This window comes from Coffea arabica, chromosome 8e (assembly GCF_036785885.1).
Source record: "Coffea arabica cultivar ET-39 chromosome 8e, Coffea Arabica ET-39 HiFi, whole genome shotgun sequence".
NCBI classification, from domain to species: Eukaryota; Viridiplantae; Streptophyta; class Magnoliopsida; order Gentianales; family Rubiaceae; genus Coffea; species Coffea arabica.
In genome coordinates, this window is record NC_092324.1 from 43,849,252 (window position 1) to 43,872,109 (window position 22,858).

The 22,858-nt window shown below is 34.4% G+C and overlaps 2 protein-coding genes across 2 annotated transcripts; both read right to left on the reverse strand.

The window, feature by feature from the left end:
- Window positions 1-3,177: 3,177 nt before the first annotated feature.
- On the reverse strand, window positions 3,178-5,092 carry LOC113704022 (molybdate transporter 1-like). The gene has a single exon (XM_027225630.2). It carries the CDS (start codon window positions 4,719-4,721, stop codon window positions 3,342-3,344), a length of 1,380 nt encoding a protein of 459 aa, XP_027081431.1. The 5' UTR covers window positions 4,722-5,092; the 3' UTR covers window positions 3,178-3,341.
- A 1,832-nt stretch (window positions 5,093-6,924) lies between these two features.
- LOC113703994 (large ribosomal subunit protein uL18-like) lies at window positions 6,925-10,775 on the reverse strand. The gene is made up of 9 exons (XM_027225564.2): window positions 10,640-10,775; window positions 9,766-9,835; window positions 9,576-9,667; window positions 9,030-9,156; window positions 8,860-8,939; window positions 8,606-8,722; window positions 7,775-7,909; window positions 7,512-7,681; window positions 6,925-7,215 (listed from the first exon to the last, which is right to left on the reverse strand). The coding sequence occupies exons 1-9, from the start codon at window positions 10,640-10,642 to the stop codon at window positions 7,101-7,103; spliced, it is 909 nt and encodes a 302-aa protein (XP_027081365.1). The 5' UTR covers window positions 10,643-10,775; the 3' UTR covers window positions 6,925-7,100.
- Window positions 10,776-22,858: the final 12,083 nt, after the last annotated feature.

Below are 22,858 nucleotides of genomic sequence, written 5' to 3' on the forward strand. Positions count from 1 at the left end.
ATTTAAAGTGACTCTTTTCCTTTTTAGTATAAAGAAAAAAAGTCAAAGTATTAATTTCTTTCTTCTTGGCAATCTTATTAATATTGAAAACAATAGAAAGATGGAGAGGGGGAAGGGGAGGGGGGGAGGGAGAGAGAGAGCTCAATTCTTTTTTTAAAAATTACAAATAAAAAAATTAAATACTTTTATTGTTTTAAAATTATTTCACTTTTTTGTTTACTACCAAATTCCAATCCTAATCTCGACAACCTTAAAGTAATACGATAATGTTAGACTTTTCTTTATTTTCTTTTTTTTTGTAAAATCTCATTTTTTTTGTCTCCTTCTTTCCTATCTCTTTTTCTTTTCCTAGTATTAGTAAATGTGAAAAAAAGAAATTTGAGAAAATCCTTTTATTTTTATATTTTTCAATCTCTTAAAGTACTGAAAAAATGAAGAAAAATCGTTCCAACTTTTTTATTTTTGATTATATATAAAAAAGGGTAAATATATTTAAAATTTTTTGACCATACTAGTTAGACTAACGATGAGGTAAAATGTCTAGAAAATAATATTAGAAACTAAGGTGATTGTATCACTATAATCTAAACGAATAAATGATAATAACAATGTAGTAATACTATAAAATAAAAGGGTATTTTTGTCCAAAATTTCTTAACATGTTGAGTTAAATTACTTATGGAGGTAAAGTGACTAAAAGATAACGCTAGGGGGTAAACTGATAGCAGTGATATAGTTTAAGGGGGTAAAGTGATAATAACCCAAAATTTTTTTTTTTTTTTGTTATGGTCTCTTCATTTGTTTTTTCGTTTTTAGCATTATCTCCAATCCAACCGTTAAGTCTATTCATTAAGATGACTTTCCTATATTCGTCTGCTTTTGATATTCTTTTTTGTTTTTTAGGGTAAAGTACAGGTTACTTCCCATGTGATTTAAAAAATTATACATAATCCTCTCATAATTTGAACTAAAGTGTAAAAATGAGGAAAATAATCATCTATAACAAAACCTAGAGAAATATCGAGATTATCCCTATTTAAAATCCTAATATATAAACCTAACATGGATGACAATTTAACCTCTTGTGATTTTGTGTTTTATCACATAATCTCCTTATAATTTAGTATTTTACCAAACAACCCCCTTATAATTTTTAATATATATATATATATATATATATATATATATATATATATATAACCACCCATGTGGTTATCAAATAATTTTTAACTTTACATAGCAGTAATTTTGACATTTTTTAGTTGACTCCGTTATGGAATGCAAATTCTATCACTTTGACACTTTAGTTCAAATCATGAGGGGATTATATATAACTTTTGAAACTATTAGAGAATTGTGAGGAAAAGTGCTAAACCATAGGGGTTGAGGTGTAATTTACACAACGTTTGTTAGTTATGATCTTTCTAGTTTATAACAAAAAGAAGACTTGTTTAATTTTGAAAAAACATTTCAATTTTATGAAATAATTTCTTAGAACAGTGCTATTAAACACAACTCAAGCTTTATTTTTATTAGTTTTAATTAACATTGTTTTGGCTATTTTTTACAACACTTTTATCTTCTGAGAGTTTCTGCAATTTGAAAAAGAAGAATAAAATAAAAAGAGACTAGGGTAACTGATGGAGAAATACAATAACAAAGATTGAATATCAAAAAAACCACAAAGAGATGTGACACATCCCTAAAAACTTAAAACTCTCATAACATTTTATCATAAAATTTACCAACATTTAGCGAATAAACGTCCTAAACTGATGAGCACGTCCTTATCCTTCTGAAGTATGCAAAATAGTGCATAACTGAGAAGATTTCTATCATGCCCTTGTGGGGTTGCCATCCTACATCGGTTCTTGGGGGGTTTGGGGTTGGGTTTATAAGTCCCTGGGGAGGACCTCAAAAGTTGCCGACTTTTGAGGTTTCTTCTGGGATTAGATTTATATATCTAACTTTCGTCAAAAAAAAAAAAAAAAAAAGAGAAGATTTCTATCAGGGAACACAAAAGAAAAAACAAAGGCTGGCAATTGTTTGGTGCATCTAGGAAGTTAGACCATACTCCTTTATGTAATAAACAGGCATTATTGTTCTTAACTATTTTAGAAACTTGATTTTAACTTTTGATTTATGAAAGGCTTTTGGGCCCATAAAAGCGGAAAATCAAAAGCACGTCTTGAGGTCAATTTTGATTCTAGCCTACTTTTTCATGTAAACAAAATTATTCTTCTAATTTTAATATAATTATTAAACTACCTTCAGATGACCATTTATGTGTCCTTTGTTTTTCTCATTTGCCATTTAATCTTCATAAGAAAAGTTATTAATTACATCAAAAATTATTTAATTAGCGCAAAAATTCATTGATATAGCATATAAGTGTAACATAGTAATCTTTTTGTCAAAATCAACTTTTTAACTTTTTTTGAGAACATCTATGCATTTCTTAAAATGACTTTTGTGAACAAGAGTTATTTTAAAAAGATCTGATTTTCAAGAAGCAATTCTACAAAATTAGAATCAGTTGAGAACACGCTCATAATAGGGTACGATTTAGCGATAAAAATAAACTAAAAAATGCACCATCTCCTTGAAACAAGGGGTTTTATGTTTGTGTGTACCGTTTAGGAACGTTGGAATTTTCAAATGTGTTTTGTAGGTGGACTCTAAATAATAATAACATGGTTCTTTATCCTTTCCTTAGTGTGGTAGGAATAAACTCCATCCTTAAACAATTGTCCCTCTTTTTTGTCTTCATTATTATTTATGAAAGGGTTAAAAACAAACAAAAAACCCCATGTGGTATATCTAATACACAGAAAAGCCCTCCACGGTTTCAAAACATACAAAACGACACCTCATTTTTGAACTAAATTGTTAACTAACAGAATTCGTTAAATTTAATGGAATCCGGTAAACTTAACGGTAAATTTAACGGAATCCGGTAAGTTTAACGGTCGAAACCGTCATTTTCATTAAGTTTAACAATTCCTGTTAGTTTACAATTTAGTTCAAAACATAAGGTGTCGTTTTGTATGTTTTGAAATTACGGAGGACTTTTCTGTGCATTAGGTATACCATAAAGGGCTTTTTTGTTTTTAACCCTTTATGAAATTTCTTTTCCTTTGCTATTCTTGTTCTGATTCACATAGAACATCAAACAAGTAAAAAACGTTAAACCATTATTATACAAGAGGTGTACATTAAAATTACAGATCTTATTGCCACCAGATAATGGTGGTGTAAGCATTAAAAAAAAAAAAAAAAAGACACAAAAATCTTAGGCAAAGCTTGGAAAGCTTTCCTGGATTCATACATTGAGACCTCAATTATGGGTTACCATGAAAGCAAATTGCAGAAGAAGACTGACCACCATACAGTTTTCTTAGCCTGAGAAGCAAATAAACAACAATTCCACACAGGAAACCGAGTGCTGCACTAGAGCCTACCAGTGAAACAGCAGTGCAAATCAGCATGACAAATGCATCTTCCTTCGAGTTCATGTCCCTTGAGCAAATAGCAAGTTCAATCCCTGCAAACAATAACAAAACCCCTAGGACACCAACAGGAAATTGGTCCAAAATCTTCACTAGAGAGCTACCTAAAACTAAACCCAAAACCAACTTGGCTAAACCAAGGAGGGCCACACATCCACCACTCCTCCCACCAAATTTATACTGTCCAGCTAGCCCTCCTGCACCGTGGCAGCATGGCATGGCTCCAAACCAACATCCTATTAAGTTCATCATTCCAACAGTAACTGAAACAGACGTGGCTGAGATGTCCTTCTCTGGAAAAAGATCAGTCGACAATTTACAGACAGCAATCACTGAATTTAGAATTGATAGTGGAAGTTGAGGAATTGTGCCCTTAATGAATCCTTCCTTCCATGCATGCTTAGACATTTTCACAACTTCAATAGAAGATGGTCCAAATTTAAATCCTTTGACTATTTTAGGCCCTCTAATAATTGCCAAAACCACACCTAACAAAAAGATGATGAAAGCAGAAGGCAGAGAAGTTATGATTTTTCTCAACCTTTTTCTTCTGTTGTTTCCTGATCCACTGGCATCATTGGCACCACTCTCAGTTTCTGCTGCATACTCATTGTCATCGCCAGCACCGTTAACAACTATAACGAAACAAGCACAAATAACATCCAAGAGCAATCCATCCAAGCCTAACCAATGCCTGTCTGCACCAGACTTTGATTTAGATAAGTTTTGTATTTTTCTTATGTACTTGACCGCAGTCATGGCAAATGATAAGCCTTGTGCTAGCTGAATTCCTCTGACAATTGAAATTGGAATAAGCTTATACACAAGTTGCATCAAGCCTGTCACACCAAGAACAAGTAAAATCCCTGCAGTGCAAATCCCTGATGCCATAACTTCTGGGATATTAAAATCTGCATCAGATATGGCCACTGCTGCAATTGACTTCATCGGCTGCACTGGCATGGGGACACCATAGATTGCACCCGTGACAAAGTTGTATACACCAGTGAATATCAGCGTGGTACCAAGATTCAGGTCCTTGGCTAGTGTCAAAGCCAATATTATAGGAATGTAAGTGCCTAGATCCCCCATTGCACCATTTATCTCCGCCCACTTTGATCTGAAAAGTAAGTTGTTCTTCACTTTTTGTACAACATTGAACCTTTGGCCGCGGTTTCTGATTTGATTAGTGTTTTCTAAAGGGTTTTCCATAGCCTAACTCTTTGGTAGTTTGGCGGCTGTGGGTTTTTGGGAGTTCTTGTTATTGAAATAGTGCTAAAAATATGTCAAGAATCAGGCAGGATTTGATTGGACTGAAGAGAGGTGCATTTATGTATGATGCATACCTGCAAGAAAAATGAAAGAGAGGATTTTTGGGAGTTCTTGTTATTGAAATAGTGCTAAAAATATGTCAAGAATCGGGCAGGATTTGATTGGACTGAAGAGAGGTGCATTTATGTATGATGCATACCAAGAAAAATGAAAGAGAGGATTTTTGGGAGTTCTTGTTATTGAAATAGTGCTAAAAATATGTCAAGAATCAGGCAGGATTTGATTGGACTGAAGAGAGGTGCATTTATGTATGATGCATACCTGCAAGAAAAATGAAAGAGCAGGCGTCATTGACTTTGTTAAAAAAAAAAAAAAAAAAGTTGTCATTGACGTAATAATGCGGCCCTTGGATTGATGGGAGGCCATTAGCAATAGAGGAATGCCCGCCGGTGAATTTGGCACAAGGCATCAAGCAAGCAAGGGAGCCCCCGGGTTAGATCACCCGGTCTGCGGCTGGAAAACCACTCGCAAGGTCGTGGGATCGAACCTCACCTAACGCCTGGGTGCGGTTGGGGTGGCGCTGTACTCCAGGCGCAGGGGATTAGTCGGGCCGCCTTCGGGTCTTGACCCGGACACCCCTGTGTTGACAAAAAAAAAAAAAAAAAAAAAAAAAAATCAAGCAAGCAAGGGCCAAGAAGGCTGCTGATGATGATATATTCCCCTCCGAGAATTGACCCTGGAAAGAACATGAACTGCTATTGTTATAAAAACTATTTGACGAGCCTTAGACAATTGATTTTCTGATTAATTTTTGTTTGTGAATATAGAATATAATAGGTTTCGTCTAATAAAGACAAAGTAAGATGAATATAGAATCTCAAACAATGATGGAAATATTTATTTATAATCTAACAATGTATACTTGTATAGTCCGAGAATCTATCTTTATCTATGCTTTATTTTATACTGTGAAGGAGTATATGCTTTATACTATGCTGTTGATTCCCACATATCTGCCTTTCTTTTTTATTCTTCTAGCCACACATTAATCTACCTTAATTGCCTTCATTGGAAAACTAGTATTTTGACCTGTGCACTAGCACAGTTCTTTTTTTATATTAGCACAAGTTGTGAATCAATGCAAACATGAATGAATAATTCAAGAAAAAAAAAACAATATTTCTATATATTCATGAATATTCATGTTAGAAATGTAATGTATTGAAGTGTTCAAGTACTCTATTATCGAGAAGGTTTTGATCTAGTGACTAAGGTTGAGATTTCAAAACGTAAGGGTCTTGAGTTCAAATCCTCTTTCCCCCTTCCATCATTTTATATCCCATCTATTCCCTGCCATCACCATTCCTATTCTGAGTGCTACAGCTTCCTCCACTGACCATTCCCATTCTGAGTGGTTCGCTTGAGTTTATCTCAGATCTTGCCCATGCCTTCAGTAGTCTTCTTTTCCAAACTCTATGCATGCAGGACTGGTCGATTCAAAAGAATACGTGCCATGGAGTTAGCTTAATGCAGCTCTTAAATTGATGAGAGGGCGTTAGCGCTGATGATGATCATGCATTCTCCTCAAGAGAGAATTTACCTCGGGAAGAATATAAAACTTGTTGGAGATTGAGATGGGTATAGAATCTTCATCATCTATAAGAAAGAGTTTGACGGAGTCTATATGTTACATCAAGTTAGTTATTCCCATATTCACTGCCTTAGTTGCATTTGTTTGTAATTATATCATGGTATAAAGGCCTTTTTTTTTTGGGTTTTATTTGGATGATGATGCAGGATCATAGTTAGTAAATACTCATATAATACACCCCCGCAAATATTATTCAAAAAACACATCTTAAACTATATAAAAAATAAGAGCAATCTATATCATAAAAACTATAATATATTTATCCATATTTAATATTAGTATAAATATAGTATAGTCTCCGAAAACTATATAATATATTTATTCATATTTTTTAGTTTCATAACTTTCAAATATGTTCGTACTACTCACGTATAAATTTATATGCTTGATTTTACCAAACACGTATTTTTGTGACGCATCGAAAACTTTTCATCGTACTCTTTGAAAAAAATTCATACAATTATTCAAGCAATTTTTGTGATACGTCCTTCAAACTCTACAATAGGATAACTATCCATTAAAATTTACCAACACTAGGCATATAAAGTTCCTGTCATACTTCCAAAGGTCATAAATTCTCATTCTCCCAAAATACAAAACTGGGAAGACGTCTATCCCCAATACCCAAAAAACAAAAAAAAAGAATGCAACAGCAACTTTTCCTGTGTTCACTCATCACCATCCTCGTCGTCATCATCATTTCCAGCAGCCGAGTTCAATGCATTTAACCTCTCTATCAACTTAGCCCTTCTTTCCTCATAAGTTAGCTTTTTAAGGTTGTACCTGAAAGAAGTATCCACTCGGTACATCAGAACAAGGAATGAAGGAAATATACAAACACATGTTTGGCAGATGAAGTGACTCAGCAAGAGTCAACATAATTGGTCTATTACAAAGAATTCATGTTCTAAAAAATTTCAGTTTAGTAGGAAACTACCAAGAAAGCAAATAAATGATTGAAATGCATCTATCTCATTCCTCACTGCTAGTAGGAGCAAATGTGCTTCAACTTCATCAAACAGTTACTCCAGCAACTACTAAAGAAAGATTGAGACCAGACCTTCTAATAAAACACTTACCTCTTGTGTTCCTTTGGAGGCTCCTTCTCAGATTTCTTTGCAGTAGGATCAGCACGAATAGCTGCATGGACTTTTTTGTACAACTCCTCGATATTTTCTGCCTCCAATCCCCTATTTATGTACTCACTAAAATGAGACTGATACCTCTCTGGTTCATCTTCAATCAATGTCTGCACATTCAGAAAAGCAACATAGCATCTCCAGACAGAGAATTAAAAAGAAACTGCCAAAACAGAAATGATGTCCATCCACATTATACTTACTCTCATGTAAGCCGCAACATGCCCACCATAGATGTACTTGCGGTGAACCTCAGGGTCAAGTTGTTTAGACTCCTTGTCAAATCCAGCAAACCTCTTTTCACCATGAGGTATGTCAAGCCCACCATCCAATGCCCCCTAAAACCAAGCACAAAATAATGTCACATGGTACAAAATTTGGACTGGGTTTGCAAACATAACTTGAACTAGTATCAAACTCTCCCTAAAAATTGGCTAGACAGTTTCTATGTCCAAAGGATAGTTTGGATATTGGCTACATTTGTAATTTTAAAACCTTCATCACCATTCCTATTCCTCAAACGTCAAGACATGATTTTGAACAGTAAATACAGTTCTTGAGAGCCAAGCAGGCCTTGATTTTAGATTACCATGACTTCAACCATAGGATCTTGTCAATTCCCCAATCCAAAGCTCTTGAAACAAGCAAATACATGTATCGTGCTTGATACATCAGCACAATATATAGTATAATGTTGACACAATTTTAATACTGAACAAACATAACAATTATCAACCATTCTTCATAGTGGACTCGTCGCGACAGAATGTCAATAATGAGGTTGTTCAGACTTATAGACCAACACCGTTACTCTCACCACATGCCGTTAGGAATATTCATTCAGATTTCAGAGTATTCTACAACTTTTCCACATCTCTATGACTAAAAGGGTACATATCATTCAACATATTATACTGGTCAAATCAGTTCACCACCAAGCATATCAAAATTGAAAGTGAAAGGCGGCAAAATTTTTTCAAGTTAATAGACCCGCATTTCGCCATAGCATGAAAGACCATGAATAAGAGTCTAACCTTGAGTGCACCAAAAACACGGTTGCCTGTGGTGGTCCGTACAAGACCAACATCCAGAAGAGCACGGAAAGGCCTTCTGCTATCAGCTGGTTCAACAGAGTAATCTTCACCAGTAGCCTGCCAATATAATAGGCTTAATAGCTCAATAAATAATTGCTCCAGATCACTGGAATATGACACCCCCTTTTCCCCCTCTATCAAGAGAAGTGCAAGAGAAGATCATATATACATTAAGAGGTATACACTCTGGTTACCTCAACATTTCCTTCATACTCCTCATCCATTTGAAGTTCTTTGAGAACTCGACGAGCCAGTAAAAGACCAGTACAGTAAGCTGAGATACCACTTCTCACAGTCAGAAGACATGCAACTAAAAATTTGCCCAAAAATCAAACTTACAAATCCTAATCAGTCAAGTAGGTACCAGCAGCATAATTTGTCAGTCCAATTTCAAGGCCGTAACGCGGCAATTCATGTGCATAAGCTGATGCAAGCACAATGTCACCTGCAATGCTAGCAGAAACAATTTGTGCAACAATGTCCTTGTTGGTCTACAGCCAGTGTCAAGGTGGTATATCGGTCCACAAAAACATAATGAGGTTCTATACTACACAGTAATAAACTATCTTCCAACTAGACATCACCAGTTCAGTCAGTTAGTCATGTGGCACCACGTAAAATAACCAATGAGATTCATGCACCAGACAGCGAGGTTCAGACATCAATACTACATCACATACCTATCAACTGCCAATAACTGAGAACCCACCCAAGAGGGAAAAAACAGCACGAAAAAAGGTAACAGGGAGAGAATAAGAGCAGACAAAAAACACAGGACACACATGCGGAAAGAATCCCATGCCCATGCAGGAAAAAGCAGAGAAAACCAAAAATAATCCTAGCAATAAGATAAGCAATGATGCCAAAATTCCTGTGAAAAAAACTTGGAAAAAGAAAGACAGTAGGATACAAATCTCACAACAAACCGATACTTTGGGGTATTATACTTGTTTTTGTCCTGATTGATCAACCGAACCCTAGCTCGATAGTCTGTCTTCCCCTCTACATAATGTAGACAAAAATCAAAATTAATAGCATTCAGTACCACATAATATCCTCAGCATGAAAAGCAACATAGAGGCAAACCAAAACCCCCATACCTCTCCTCCTCTTGAATTGGACTTGATACCGCTTACAGTATGCTTTTGTTTTCTGGGCTTTAACGAATCCCTGAAAGTAATATATGTTATCTGATTGAATCAAAAAACTTAAAAGCCTACCAAACACACACAACACACAGACACAGAAACTAGCAAAAACTAGTAAAAGTTGAACCCAAAAAGAGAAATTACCCATTGATCAGTTAAAAATAATCATATCATGCCCAGTTCTAGTGAACCCTTTTGGGATCAACAGCCCAAGAACTTCAGAGTTCAAACAGCAACGTTACCGCATACCATAATATAACAATCCCGGGCTTGTCAAATGAAGCAACATTTCTATTCTGAAACAATTCCAATTCTGATTCAGAACCAAATGCAGCCTATGCACATTCACATTCATGGTCCAAACCCAAAAATTTCCTCTAATTTTAAATCTTTTACCCGATTAACTGATAAATTTAATTGATATCTTGTAGTAGATTAACTTAACCAGCAGCATTTGGGAACCTAAAGTCCTCAATTTGACTAGATTGAACCATACCATTCAATTAACCTATGGAAACCCAAAAAAAAGGCAACAGAATAAACAAATAAACTAAGCAAAATCATCCACAAAGCAACAGAATAAACAAAATAACTAAGCAAAATCTTCCACAAAAGCAATCGACTCACTCCTGAAAACTCGTAACATTTCTTAATACAGTTCTCCTAGGCATTTCACAGTTTTACTCCGCATTTATCACCGAGAAAATGCAGAAAACTTAAAATAAAACATCAGAGCAAATCCATATCCAGGTAAAACGAAATAAATTACTGTAAAATTTTTAACAGCTTGAACCAGCAATGTAGGTTTAGTTTTTCTCTTTTATACCATTGTGGTTCCTCAAATTGCTTCCTTCCGCCGACAGCTGCCGCTTGCTGCCGAGATTTGTCGGGTGGGAGAGGGCGGGTTTAGGAAGCTGAAAAAGAGCATCCATCTCCAGAGAAGCCGCTTATATATCAGAACTAAAACCCTAGTGCTCTGAAGCTAAGTTTTACTACTGGGCTATTATCATTCGAAACTTTGGCCCAAACCAAAATTAACGAAGGCTGGGAGTTGGGTCAGCACATTGGAGATTTTCTCGGCCCATTTTATTTTGTTATATGCATTTTTGCTAAGGAAAAAAATCCAATTTTCGTCCTTATACTTTCAGCTAAAGATACATTTCATTCCTAAACTTTTCGACAAAACACATTTAGTACATGAATTAACAATTTCTGACCACATTTAGTCCAAAAATAGTAAATTGCTCAATTTAAATAGAGAATGCCATGTGATACTCACGTGGCCGTTAACAAAAACCCAAATATCGGCCAAAACCAACGAAACAAAACCCACAATTTTTACTCTCTCTTACCTTCATCGATTTCCTTCTCCAAATTTTCCCTTTTTACACCGATTCAAATCCACAATCAGCAGAGTAGAGATTTCTGATTTGTGATTGAAAGCTACCGAGCGTGGAGAAAATGTCGGTTCGGAAGAAAGAATTCAACGATCACGCACCCCCAAATTATAGTAAAATTTTTAGGGTTTTTGATTTATTAGATAAAGAGTTAAATGTAAAAGTTTTTAACTTTTGTGAGTATAATATTTAGATGTGGTTCCTGAGGTTTGCATTGTAGGTATATTCTCGTTACTTTGAGTTGTATTGGGTTGAAAAGATTAATTATTTTTAACCTAATTGTCGTTACTAACATATGCATGTGGTCCTTATTTGTGATTATGATATTAAGATGGGTCCATGATGTATGCATTATTGAGTGCATTATTGTTAGTGTGGGCCCTGTTGATTATTGAATGATTGATATGTGCATTTTTTTTATCAGAACAAGGTAGTACACTTATAACTCTAAGGTGTCACCATGGAGAGTTGATTTCATACACTCCTCATCCACGTTATGAGGATGGAGATGCATGTGTCATTGACTTTTTTGAAAGCATAGGTTTAAATGTTTTTGAAGTAGATAGATTGACTGAAAATGCTGATTTGTATGGACACAAAGTATATTATGGTTGGGAAAACAAGAACTTTATAAGGATAGAAATAAGTAGAGAATTGCATGGATATATTAAAAGGAATGGTGGTTTAAATAGGCAAATTATTTTGTATGTTGAGATATCATTCCATAAAATCTTTATTCAACAGCTAGGTTATGATCCGTATCAGATTGGTGAAAATGAAGGAATTGATGGTAATGACAATTTTAATACACCTAATACTGACCGTATAGGGGGAGGAAAGGGGAAGGAAATGACAATGAGGCTAATGGGAACAATAATAATGATTCTGATTCAGGGAGTGAATCCTTTTTTTCAGCAGTGGACCCTGATTATAATATGACTGATAGTGATAATAATGAGTTCCATGACAATGTAGATAAAAATGCTGAATGGTTAGATGTAGAACACCATAAGAATTTTTTGAAAAATAAATCAACTGAAATTGAAAGAGATGACAATTTGGAGCTGCCAGAGGACAATGATGTTGCCCTATTTTCTGAATCTGATTTTGAAACTGTGAATGAACATGATGATGAAAAAATCAGTGGTGAATGTACAGTCTTCAACCCCAAAAATATTGACAATCCAAAATTAGAGTTAAAAATGTTGTTCAGTAGTATAAAAAAGTGCAAGTTGGTTGTGACAAATTATAGTATAAGACAGGGCAAGCCATGTTAATTTGTAAAGCAAAACAAAATCAGATTGAGGGCAAAATGTAGAAGTGAAGGGTGTGACTGGCTTACTTATGCTAGAAAATTGAGTAGGGAAGATAGTGTGCAAATCAAGACATTTGAGGACACCCACAAATGTGGTTTTACCATGACAATTCATTTGTAAATTCTGGATGGGTTGGTAGAAAGTATATTGAGGAGTTTAGGACTAATCCTAAGGTAGATATGGAGTACTTTAGAATGACTGTAATGAAGGATAATAAGTGCTCTTTCACAAAAAAAAAAAAAAAAAAAACATACAGGGTCAGGAGAAAGGCTATGAAGATTATTCATAGGAGGTAAACTCACCAATATAATAAGTCAGGAGCATGCATGCATGAAATTCAGAAATCCAACCCTAGTAGCTCCATTATATTGAAAACTTATGGATGGATCTATAAGTACACCAACACAGTAGCAAAGGTTCCAAAGGTTGTTCATGTGTTTTGATGGAGTGAAACAAGGTTTCTTAGTTGGATGTAGGTCTTTGATTGGAGTAGATGGTACATTCTTGAAAGGGTCAGTTGGGGGAGTTCTATTGATAGATATTGGATTAGATGCTAATAATAACATTTATCCAACTGCATATGCTGTAACAGAGGGAGAAAATAAGGAATCTTGGGCATGGTTCTTCAAGTTACTCAAAGAAGACTTGAAAATTGAATGGGATTATGAGTGGACTGTCATAAGTGACAAGCAAAAGGGACTGATTCAGGAATGTGACAGTGTTTTCCCAAATACAGCTCATAGGTTTTGTGTGAAACACATGCATGGCAACCTTTCATCTGCTGGATTCAAAGAAGAAGCTCTGAGAAAAGTCTTATGGGCTGCTGCAAAGACAACTATTCCAGCAAAATTTGCCAGCAGAATGGAAGAAATGGCAGCAATTGACATACATGCAGTCAAAGGGTTTGATGATAAACCTCCATCTCATTGGAGTAGAGCCTACTTTAGCCCTCAAGTCCAAGTGTGATATCTTGTTGAATAATGTGTGTTTCAACAGCAAAATAGTAGATGCTAGGGAGAAACCAATCATTGAAATGCTAGAATTGTTAAGATTGTATATGATGCAAAGATTGCAACAGAATAGGGACTTGACTCAACAGAGGTGGAAAAACTATATGTACTGTCCTAGAATTATTGAGAGAATAGAAAAAAGGATGGAAAAGGTCACTCAGTGTTTTCCTTTCAAATCAAATGATGACTTGAATGAGATTTTCTCCCCATATAGTGATCATTATGCTGTGAACATCAAGACCATACCTGTTCATGTAGGAGATGGGAGTTGGCAGGAATTCCTTATCCCCATGCTATTTTTGCACTATGGATAGCAAAAAAAGATTCAATGTTGTATGTAACCAATAGGTATACAGTGGAGAAATACTTGAAATGCTATGAAGGCTGTGTGTCCAATGAATAGGGAAAGAAATTAGGAGAACACTGAACTTAAAAGGTCCAAAACCATCTCTGTACAGTAAACCAGCTGGAAGACCAAAGAAATAAAGGAGGAAGAGCATGGATAAGGTAGAGTAAGGAAAGGAAAAACAAAAAAAAAATACGCAGAGTTGGACAGGTAATAAGATGCAAATATTGTCTGCAAAGAGGTCACAATATAAGATCTTGCAAGCTTAGAAAGGATGAGCAGCATGCAGTATCTACTGAAGCAATCCATGCGGCCTCCCAAGTTCCTCAGAATACCACTGCAAATGTTGAAGACATCTCTGTAGGCTGCAATGAAGCTGAAGCTGAAACTGAAGAGCTAGCTACATGTATTTCTCAAATTTTTGACAAGAATTCAGTTGATAAGGCAGCTCCAGTGCCTATAATTATTGTATTTCTCTCACTTTTTTTCTGTTACTTCAAACATTCTTCAACATACTGTACGTTTATGTTATTGTTTTTGCAGAAAAGAAAGAAGCCAAAAAAGGGGGATGCAACTAGACCAACAGAAATAGTTGTTGGTGTTGGTGTCAAAGAGCCTGTCCCATCTTCACCTAATTTGTATGAAGTTTTTGGTCTAAAAAGGTCTCAAGTGAAATATAGCCAACCATTACATCCAAAAAAAAGACAAGGATAAGGTGTCTTTCAAGAGTAGGACTGGACATATAGACATGGCTGCTACCAAATAAAGTGTTGCTGCGTCCTCTAGGTTGAAGAAAAAAAAGAAGCAGCTATAAATATGCACATGATAGCAGTCTTTTGCTGATGCTTTTTATGTAATAGTCTTAGTCTTAGTCTTTGCTAATGCTTTTGAACAAGACTTCTCTTTTTGAACAAGATGCTTTCATTATGGTGCTAATCACCTTTTTGAGAAAGTCTATGGTTCGTGAACAAGTTGTCCAATTTGGTATTATTTTAAATTCTTACTTAATGGAAATGATGCCAATTTGTGTATATTGGCTTATTAATATATTACATAAAATCCAGATTAGCTTGTTATTATTACGTACAAACAATTTGTCTCACTATGCTGCTGGTCATCTTTTTTATGTTATTCCTATTTCATCCAAATTGCCTTACTATCATTTTGCTGAAACAGAGCAATTTTATTATCAAATTTTGTACAACATACATGCAACAACCATTCAAAACAATCTTTCACATTAACAACCAGAAGTAAGGGTAGTAGTACACAACATAAGCACTTTAAATTAGACCTACAAGTTACAGAATTGCGCACCATCATTTGCAAGATCTAAAAGCATGCTAATTCTACGTTTACAAATTCAGTCAAATTTCTGCCCCATGAAAGAAACAAACCATAGTCAGCAGCCCCCCTTTTGGTAACTCATTCCAACCTTAGTACCAACTTTCCTTCTCTTGCATTTGTATGTCCCCTATTTTTCCTAGCAATAGATATCATAAGTAGCATAGCAAACATCAGGATAATACAAATCATAATTTTTTCCCTTCTTCGACTTTTTCGAATTGTTTCCTCCATTTTATTTAACCTTCTCAGTAAACCAGGTATTATGCTCCTTCCTCTTGCACAGATTGGTTCATCAAACTATTCAAAATATTTGCACCTATCCGGCCTCTATAAATACAACCACATTCTTACAGCATCAGCAAAGTGAATTTTCTGCACTTTACTTACAAAAAATTACATTATGCTTACCGGCCATCTTGGACAACCATAGAATCTTCTTCCAGAATTATCATCCCGTTAACAAGTCGTCAATTTTGGTCTTAATCCGCACCCACAAACATGACTACTGCTATTGGACGAAATCGAGGATTTGAGCTTCATGACCTCATTTTAGGGCAAGTACCAATTGTAGATATAGTTTTGTTGCTTGATATGGTGGATTACTCCATTAACTCTACTCCATTTCTTGGTAGATTGTAGATCCAGAAGTTAGGGTTTAAGGATGGAAATTGAAAATCGGTGTGAAAAAGGGAAATTTGGAGAAGCAAAGCGACGAAGGTAAGAGAGAGTAAAAATGGTGGGTTTCGTTTCGTTGGTTTTTACCGATATTTGGGTTTTTGTGTCCGTCCAAATTGAGTAATTTACCGTTTTTGGACTAAATGTGGCCAGAAATTGTTAATTCATGTACTAAATGTGTTCTGTCGAAAAATTTGGGGACGAAATGTGTCTTTAACTCAAAATTTAGGGACAAAAAATGGATTTTTCCCCTTTTGCTAAAGTAGGAATGCTGGTATAGTTGAAGACTGTAAAGTAAAATTAATCCTAAAGGTATAAATGGCAATGAACAAAATACAAATCTTTTTGTGTTTATTGTTTAACCTTTATGAAGTTATTTTCTTTAATTTTTGTTTTTTCCCAATAGATAGTAAAATGCCACATGGTTGTAAAAGGGACTTTAATTTGTTTTGCATTATTAATTGAAGCCCTTTTGAAATGATAGTAACACATTTTAACCTAGGTATAATGTACCACAAATATGAATTTTTCTAATGGATTTAAAATATTTAGTTATCGTACACATTACACATTAATCCATACATGTAAGTTATGTCAAGAGTTAAACCATTGGGTTTGTCCAATGTCAAGGGAAAGGCTATTAGAGTCTTTCTTGCTATTATATTTAAGATATGAATCCTGTACCTGAGGGTGAAAAGGATGTGAGGAATGATGGAAGGATTAAAAAAACTAAAAATAAAAAAGTTACGTCAAGAGTTAGATGACATTATTTGAACTATAAATTTTTAAGTTGTACATTGTTGCCATTTATATTTTGATTCAGAGTTGATGTAATTATATTGTGCTTTTAATAGCCAAAATCAAATCACATCAATTCAATTTGATATGAATTACTCATTTCAAAATCACAAAATCTTGAATTGCATAGCATGACTTGAACTAAACTAATATGATCAATTCTAAACCATCAAAAGAACTTTTGTAGTTACACTTGCAATTGCAGGGCACCGAATCCCTTATTGTTTGTGAGATACAACTATTCCAACCCCGATTCCATTATGATGAATATGTACAGTTCACACAATAATTCCTAACAAAATCAATTAATTGTTACTAGAGGGAAGAGATGGAGGGAAGAGGGGAATGAAATAGATGAGAAGAAGAAAAAAGGAGATGGGAAGTAGCGAGGAAAAGAGGAAGGATGTAACAAATAACGGTAGGGAAAGAGGAGGATGTAGGAGGAATGAAATAGGATGAGAGGAAGTGGAAAGGGAAAGAAAGGTAGGGAAGGAAGGAAGAGGGAAGGAAGAGGGAAGGGAGAATGGAGAAGGAGGAGGGGGAGGTGAGGGTGGTAGAGGAAGGTGGTGGCGGCGAAAGTGAGGAAGAGAGTGATGGCAAGCGGCAAAGTTAGGGGCAGCAGTAGTGGTGCTAGGGTATTGGCACATGAAGGGTGACGGAATATTACAACTATCCTTCGAATACTTCCAAATACCCAAAAGGTTTTTTCAAAAATTTTGTAATAAATTAAAGTAAAATTTTAGACAAAAACCCAAAAAAACACATCATCCATATTTTGGATGAATATTTTTGGGTATCTTCGCATTTAAGCCTAGTCCCATATTCTTATGTCTATGCTGCCCAAATTAGGTTTGGGCGTGGGAAGGCCACTGGATCTTGAGAGTTACTGCCACCTCAAACTCTGCTTACACAACATAGTTTGATCAGAGATTTTGGTGAACAGTATGTCCTATATCACATGCAAGGGCAAACAATGCCTTGATGCTAGTATCATATAAGTTTTCTTCACTCAAGATGCCCTCAAGATGAAACTTGCTAAACTGCTCAAGATGAAATCTGTCAAAACTGATGACTATGTAGTTGTAAACACTGAGTTGAAAAAGGTATAGTAACATGGTAACATGGTGGAAGATTCAAGTCAGAACATCGGTTTCTAGACATGAGTTTCCATTAAAATTTTTCTTTTAGTAATTCTTGCCGCATGAAATGTGTTATATATATATATATTATGGTTAACTTTAATGAATTAAAAGGATAGAAAATGTCTAAACGATAAAGATTTGTATCTTTTCATTTTCTATTCATTTATAACGTTTTATTAGTACTATTTTTTTTCCTTTTACTACTAATTAATTTAACTTGGTAACATGGTTTAACTAATTTACGGGATGCAAAAATAAACTTATCATGATAACCAAATGTATCAATAATGCAGAGTATTTTTTAGGGAGAAATAATGAAAACCCTCTAAGAAAAAAATATAATTTTAAAAGAAAAAGAGAAATAGTGAGAGAAAAAGAAAAAAAAAGACTAATTAAAATAAAGTAATAACTGATAAGCGAATCTCAAAGACCTCTAAAAAACTGTTGGATTGAATGTGTAGATACTTCAGTTGTGGCAGTTGTATGCATGGTTGTCAAAATCGCGATCCGGACCAGAATCGATCCAGATCGCATTCAAAATCGCAAATTACATTAATCGTTCATAGGATCGGTAGGATCGTATAGAATCGTACGATCCTACGATCCTACAACGATTCTACAAAATTTTACTAATATGTGAAATATGAGGATCCATTTTGCAAGTAAATGAAAACATTTGGGATATGATTGTAATTTATTAAAGAATTGCAGCCTTTAATTGCAATGTTTTAATAACTTTTGCTCACAAAGTCAAAGAAAGCGCCGATTCTTCTCCTTTCCTCAGTCGGTCAGTTCTTTGGGTTTTGAGTCTTTGTCTCTTTGACTAATTGACTCCTTTCCTTTGTGACGTTTCTTTTAATCTTTTCTTCATTCTTCAGCCTGCACTTTCCTTTTCTTCTCCACCGCTGCCCAAAACCCTAGATTTATCCATCAAACCACCATTGCTGCAACTCATACGCCTACCAACAAGACGAAATCGCTGCAGGCCTGCGGCTTCTACGGTCTACCAAGTACCAACAAGCTACAGCTTCAAGCTTCAAAGCTTCAAGCTCCAACACCCGTTGCTTCAAGGCATCAAGGCACGAAATCCTGGGAAAATAATGATTTTGATAATGTGAATTATGGGGATAATGAATTTGATGAAATGATTGGTTATAAATTAATGTATTTCTGAATTATTATGATACTTGAAAATGATGAATTGTTACTATTTTATTTTTTATTTTTTCATGTTTGTTTAAACTTGACAGATGACATTTTAGTAGTTAATTTTGATCTTGAAAATCTTTTTGGATGTTTGGCTTTTTAGTATTTGTGGAGGTTGATAATTATTTTATATTTGAAATTATGATTGTGTAAACTATAAAGCATTTGATTTTAAAACTTGAAATCATGACAGATAACAGGTTTATGTTCTCTTCTTTATTACTTGTCAGATAGTAAGTAAAAAATGTTATATATTTATGAGTAATTTATTTATTTGATATCTTTTAGGATGTACAAAAGGGTATATGAATTTCAAATTCATTAATTTAGTAAATTTAGGAATTTTTAGTGGGATCTTACGATCCGATTCTGTGAAACTAAAATTGATCCTACGTAGGATCCCGATTTTACAAACCTTGGTTGTATGTCACCAATTGGCTGGATCGGGTTGCTCTGTGAGTCCCCCTTAGATTGCTTGTTTATCGGGCCGGTTTACCCGTTAACTCTCGTGCTTAGTCTAATTAAGTGTGTGTGTGTTTATTTCAGTATCTGAAAAAAGACAATAGCTTCAACTTCAACAAACTCACAAGAAACACTTCCATATTATTAACACAAAAAATAGGCGCCAATGCAGTTGGCCATCAGATTGTGTAGATACCAATATATGGCTACTTTCCATGCCTGCAACTGTAAACTGAGGTGAGGATTCTTTAATATTTCAGCTTCAAGAAAACTAGCAATGGATCAATACTAAGAGAGACACTATAATTGGACACAGCTATCTTTCTCGAGGATCATTGATGAAATAGATTTTGTACTTCAGGAGACAAATTTTACGCTTTAGAGGGCTGAAGTGAAAAAATTTTATACTAATGAACTAAAGTATCATATTTTTAAATTTAAGAATTAAAATAAGAATTCAGGTATAGTTTAAGGGTACAAAGTGGAATTAAGATTTTTTTTCTTTTTTTTTATTTTTTTGGGAGGAGGGGTGGGGTTGGGTTGATGGTTCAATTATTAACCATGTGACTATTGAATGGCTATAACTATAAGGATGGAATTGTAGAATTGTTTTATTTTATGATAAAGAATGAGATTAAGACTGAAGAGTGAAAGTTTGACATTGGTCGGTGTTGACAACTTAGGTGTCTTACCCAAACGCTTTGGCTTCATCAGACAACAAATGGGCGGCTTCTCTCTCATGTCTCCATGATGGTGAAATAAAGCATCTGATAGAGATCAAACAAAACCATAATTTTCGTCTGTGGTTAGCCTTTTTTTTTTTTTTTTTTTTTTTGTGGTTAGCGTATTTGTTTACATGAAAAGTGATTGTGTATGTCCTCAAAATACGTGTGTAAGCAACTCAATCTTTTAATGAATTACTAATTTTATTTTTTGGGACTTCAAGAGTAGTTTTAAGGCACCTTAGGATTCATTATCTCTTTTTTAGTTTTTGTTCTGTTCAATTTGGCCATTTTCGTGCTCATATAGTATTTGAAGGGTTAATTACATTAGCTTGTCAGATTACTCATAGATCTCTTGAAAAATCACTCCAATTTTTTAATTGATACTGCATTATTTCTTAAGTCATGAACTATAATTCAAATTTTCTTAATATAAGTAGAAACCTACATGAAATACATATGGTACTGCCAAATTTCAAGTAACACCTTAGTCCCCATTTTGATAATCCAATTCAACACTTAAACTTAATAGACTCAGATTTTAACATATTCAGGTGCGTTTGATAATAAAAAATTGAACATCTGAATTAATTAAGTAAAATACTGAATTTCTTAAGCAAAACTTGCTCCCAAAAATAAATGATGGGCTATTCACTTATCTTTTAATGTGGTATACACTCAAATGTATCAGATTCAATACTTAACAATTCAATAACTTAATGATTCAAAATTTAGATTTCAATTTTCAAACTTCAGTTTTACTTTTATTGACAAAATGAAAGGGAAAAAAGAAAAATGGCCGCTTGATCCCTTTCTCTTTTTGAATTCTTCCTCCCCTACAAGTCTCTCCCCTTTCTTTTACGGACATACTTTCTTCTGCCTCTTCACATTCATGCAAGAAAATATACAAAAAGAATCCTTCAGACACAATGGCTGGAATTCGGCATAAACGAATAGTATTTTCACCTTTCACCCACCTTTTTCTTAAAAGGAATATAAATCGATCAACTTTTAATTGTCATCAGATAAGGTGACTTTATGATGCTAAATTGCTAATATAAGCATCTAACAATTTTGCTTAACTATGTGCATTACACTTATTTTATCTTCGCTGGCTTCAATTGTTGAACAGTAATCATAGATTTTTTCTTATTACACATTATTAATGACTAGTGGTTGAAACACGCCAAACGTGTATGTAACTAAGGAAAACATATTAAAAAAAGATTAGAATTAATTTTTGTTGGAAAATAGTAGTTTAGAATAGTTCAACTGTGTTTTAATATTTTAGAAAAGTGGTAGTTTATTGTTAGGAAGTGGTAATTAATCAACAGATTTGAAATGGTTGTAAGGAGGTGAGTAATTAAAACTAGTGATGCTAACACACTCGATGCGTGGGCAACGCTTTAAAGATCATAGTTAGTTCTTAATATTTTTAGCATTTTACTTAGCAAGTAAATGGCAAGAAAATCATAATTAGTACTTAATATAATTACTTCTTAACATCCTTAATAGTTTACTTGGTAAGAAAATGGCAAATTTTGAGTGTGTAAAAACAATTGGAAAAAGTTGAGAACTTAGGAATAGAACATCACTTCCATAAATTTAGGAATTTTTGTGTTAGTTTGTTTGCTTGGCCTTTTTGGGGGAGAAACGTTCATTAATCACTTATGCAAAAAGAAAAGAAAACCCAAGAACTTAAGAACATAATTCATGTGCATAAATTCAATAGATCGAGCAAAAGATTGTAAATTACCTTGAAACTTGGATCTTGATTGAACCATCTCATGCCGTGGATACCATCGGCTAACCATCATCCTTTGAATTGTCTTGTTTAGTTTTTTGTGTGTTTCAACTTTCAATTTAGTGCTATTAATTTGTTCCCTGTTCAAATTGCTTGTGAGTTGGCTACAATATAAATGTGGAAGTTTGTAGAAAGGAAATAGTGGTTGCGTGGGATTAGTAGAGGAGATCGTAGTTATTGGATTAACTAGAGGATTTATTATTGTAGAGATAATATAATTGTCTTTAGACATAAGGTTAAGATTAGACAATATATTAAATAATACAATTTAATTGCACTAGACCCCTCCCTTGCGCTTTCTTTATATATAGTTAGATAAGGTATATTTGTAACAAGTATTCTCTTTAATTTGTAACATGTTTTTCCTTCTCAAATTATGAGAACTAATCAACTCCAAAAATCAAACTCAATTCACCCTTTCTAAACTTTAAAAAAAAAATGAAATAACACTATATACATACACTAATGGGGATTTGGGGCAGGACGGTCATCAGGCGGACTACCCCTGAACAGTTCACGGTCAAGATTTGACTAAAAAAATTGTATGATCCAAATCTCATCTTGTATCTCATTTTTAATAATATATGTGGGATCCATAAAATTTTGTTCTAAAATTACACGTTGTTGAAGGTAAATTACACCATGTATAAACAAAGATACATCGTGTATAAAATACACGTAACCTTCAACAACGATTACAGGTGAAACCGTTGCTGCCCCTGATCCACACTAATGGAGTCTGCCCAGGAGGGCTTTTAGAATCTTTCCTATTATCGAGTTTATCCACCTACACCTTGGAACGCTCATTTCCAGCTCTTTC

Bases quoted from the DNA above. Each gene is read 5' to 3' on its own strand.
- LOC113704022 (XM_027225630.2), bottom strand. From the start codon at position 4,721: ATGGAAAACCCTTTAGAAAACACTAATCAAATCAGAAACCGCGGCCAA.
- LOC113703994 (XM_027225564.2), bottom strand. The intron at 9,668-9,765 runs GTATGGGGGTTT...TACATTATGTAG, and splicing joins CCAATTCAAGAGGAGGAGAG to AGGGGAAGACAGACTATCGA. The intron at 7,216-7,511 runs GTAAGTGTTTTA...TACTTCTTTCAG, and splicing joins CCTCCAAAGGAACACAAGAG to GTACAACCTTAAAAAGCTAA.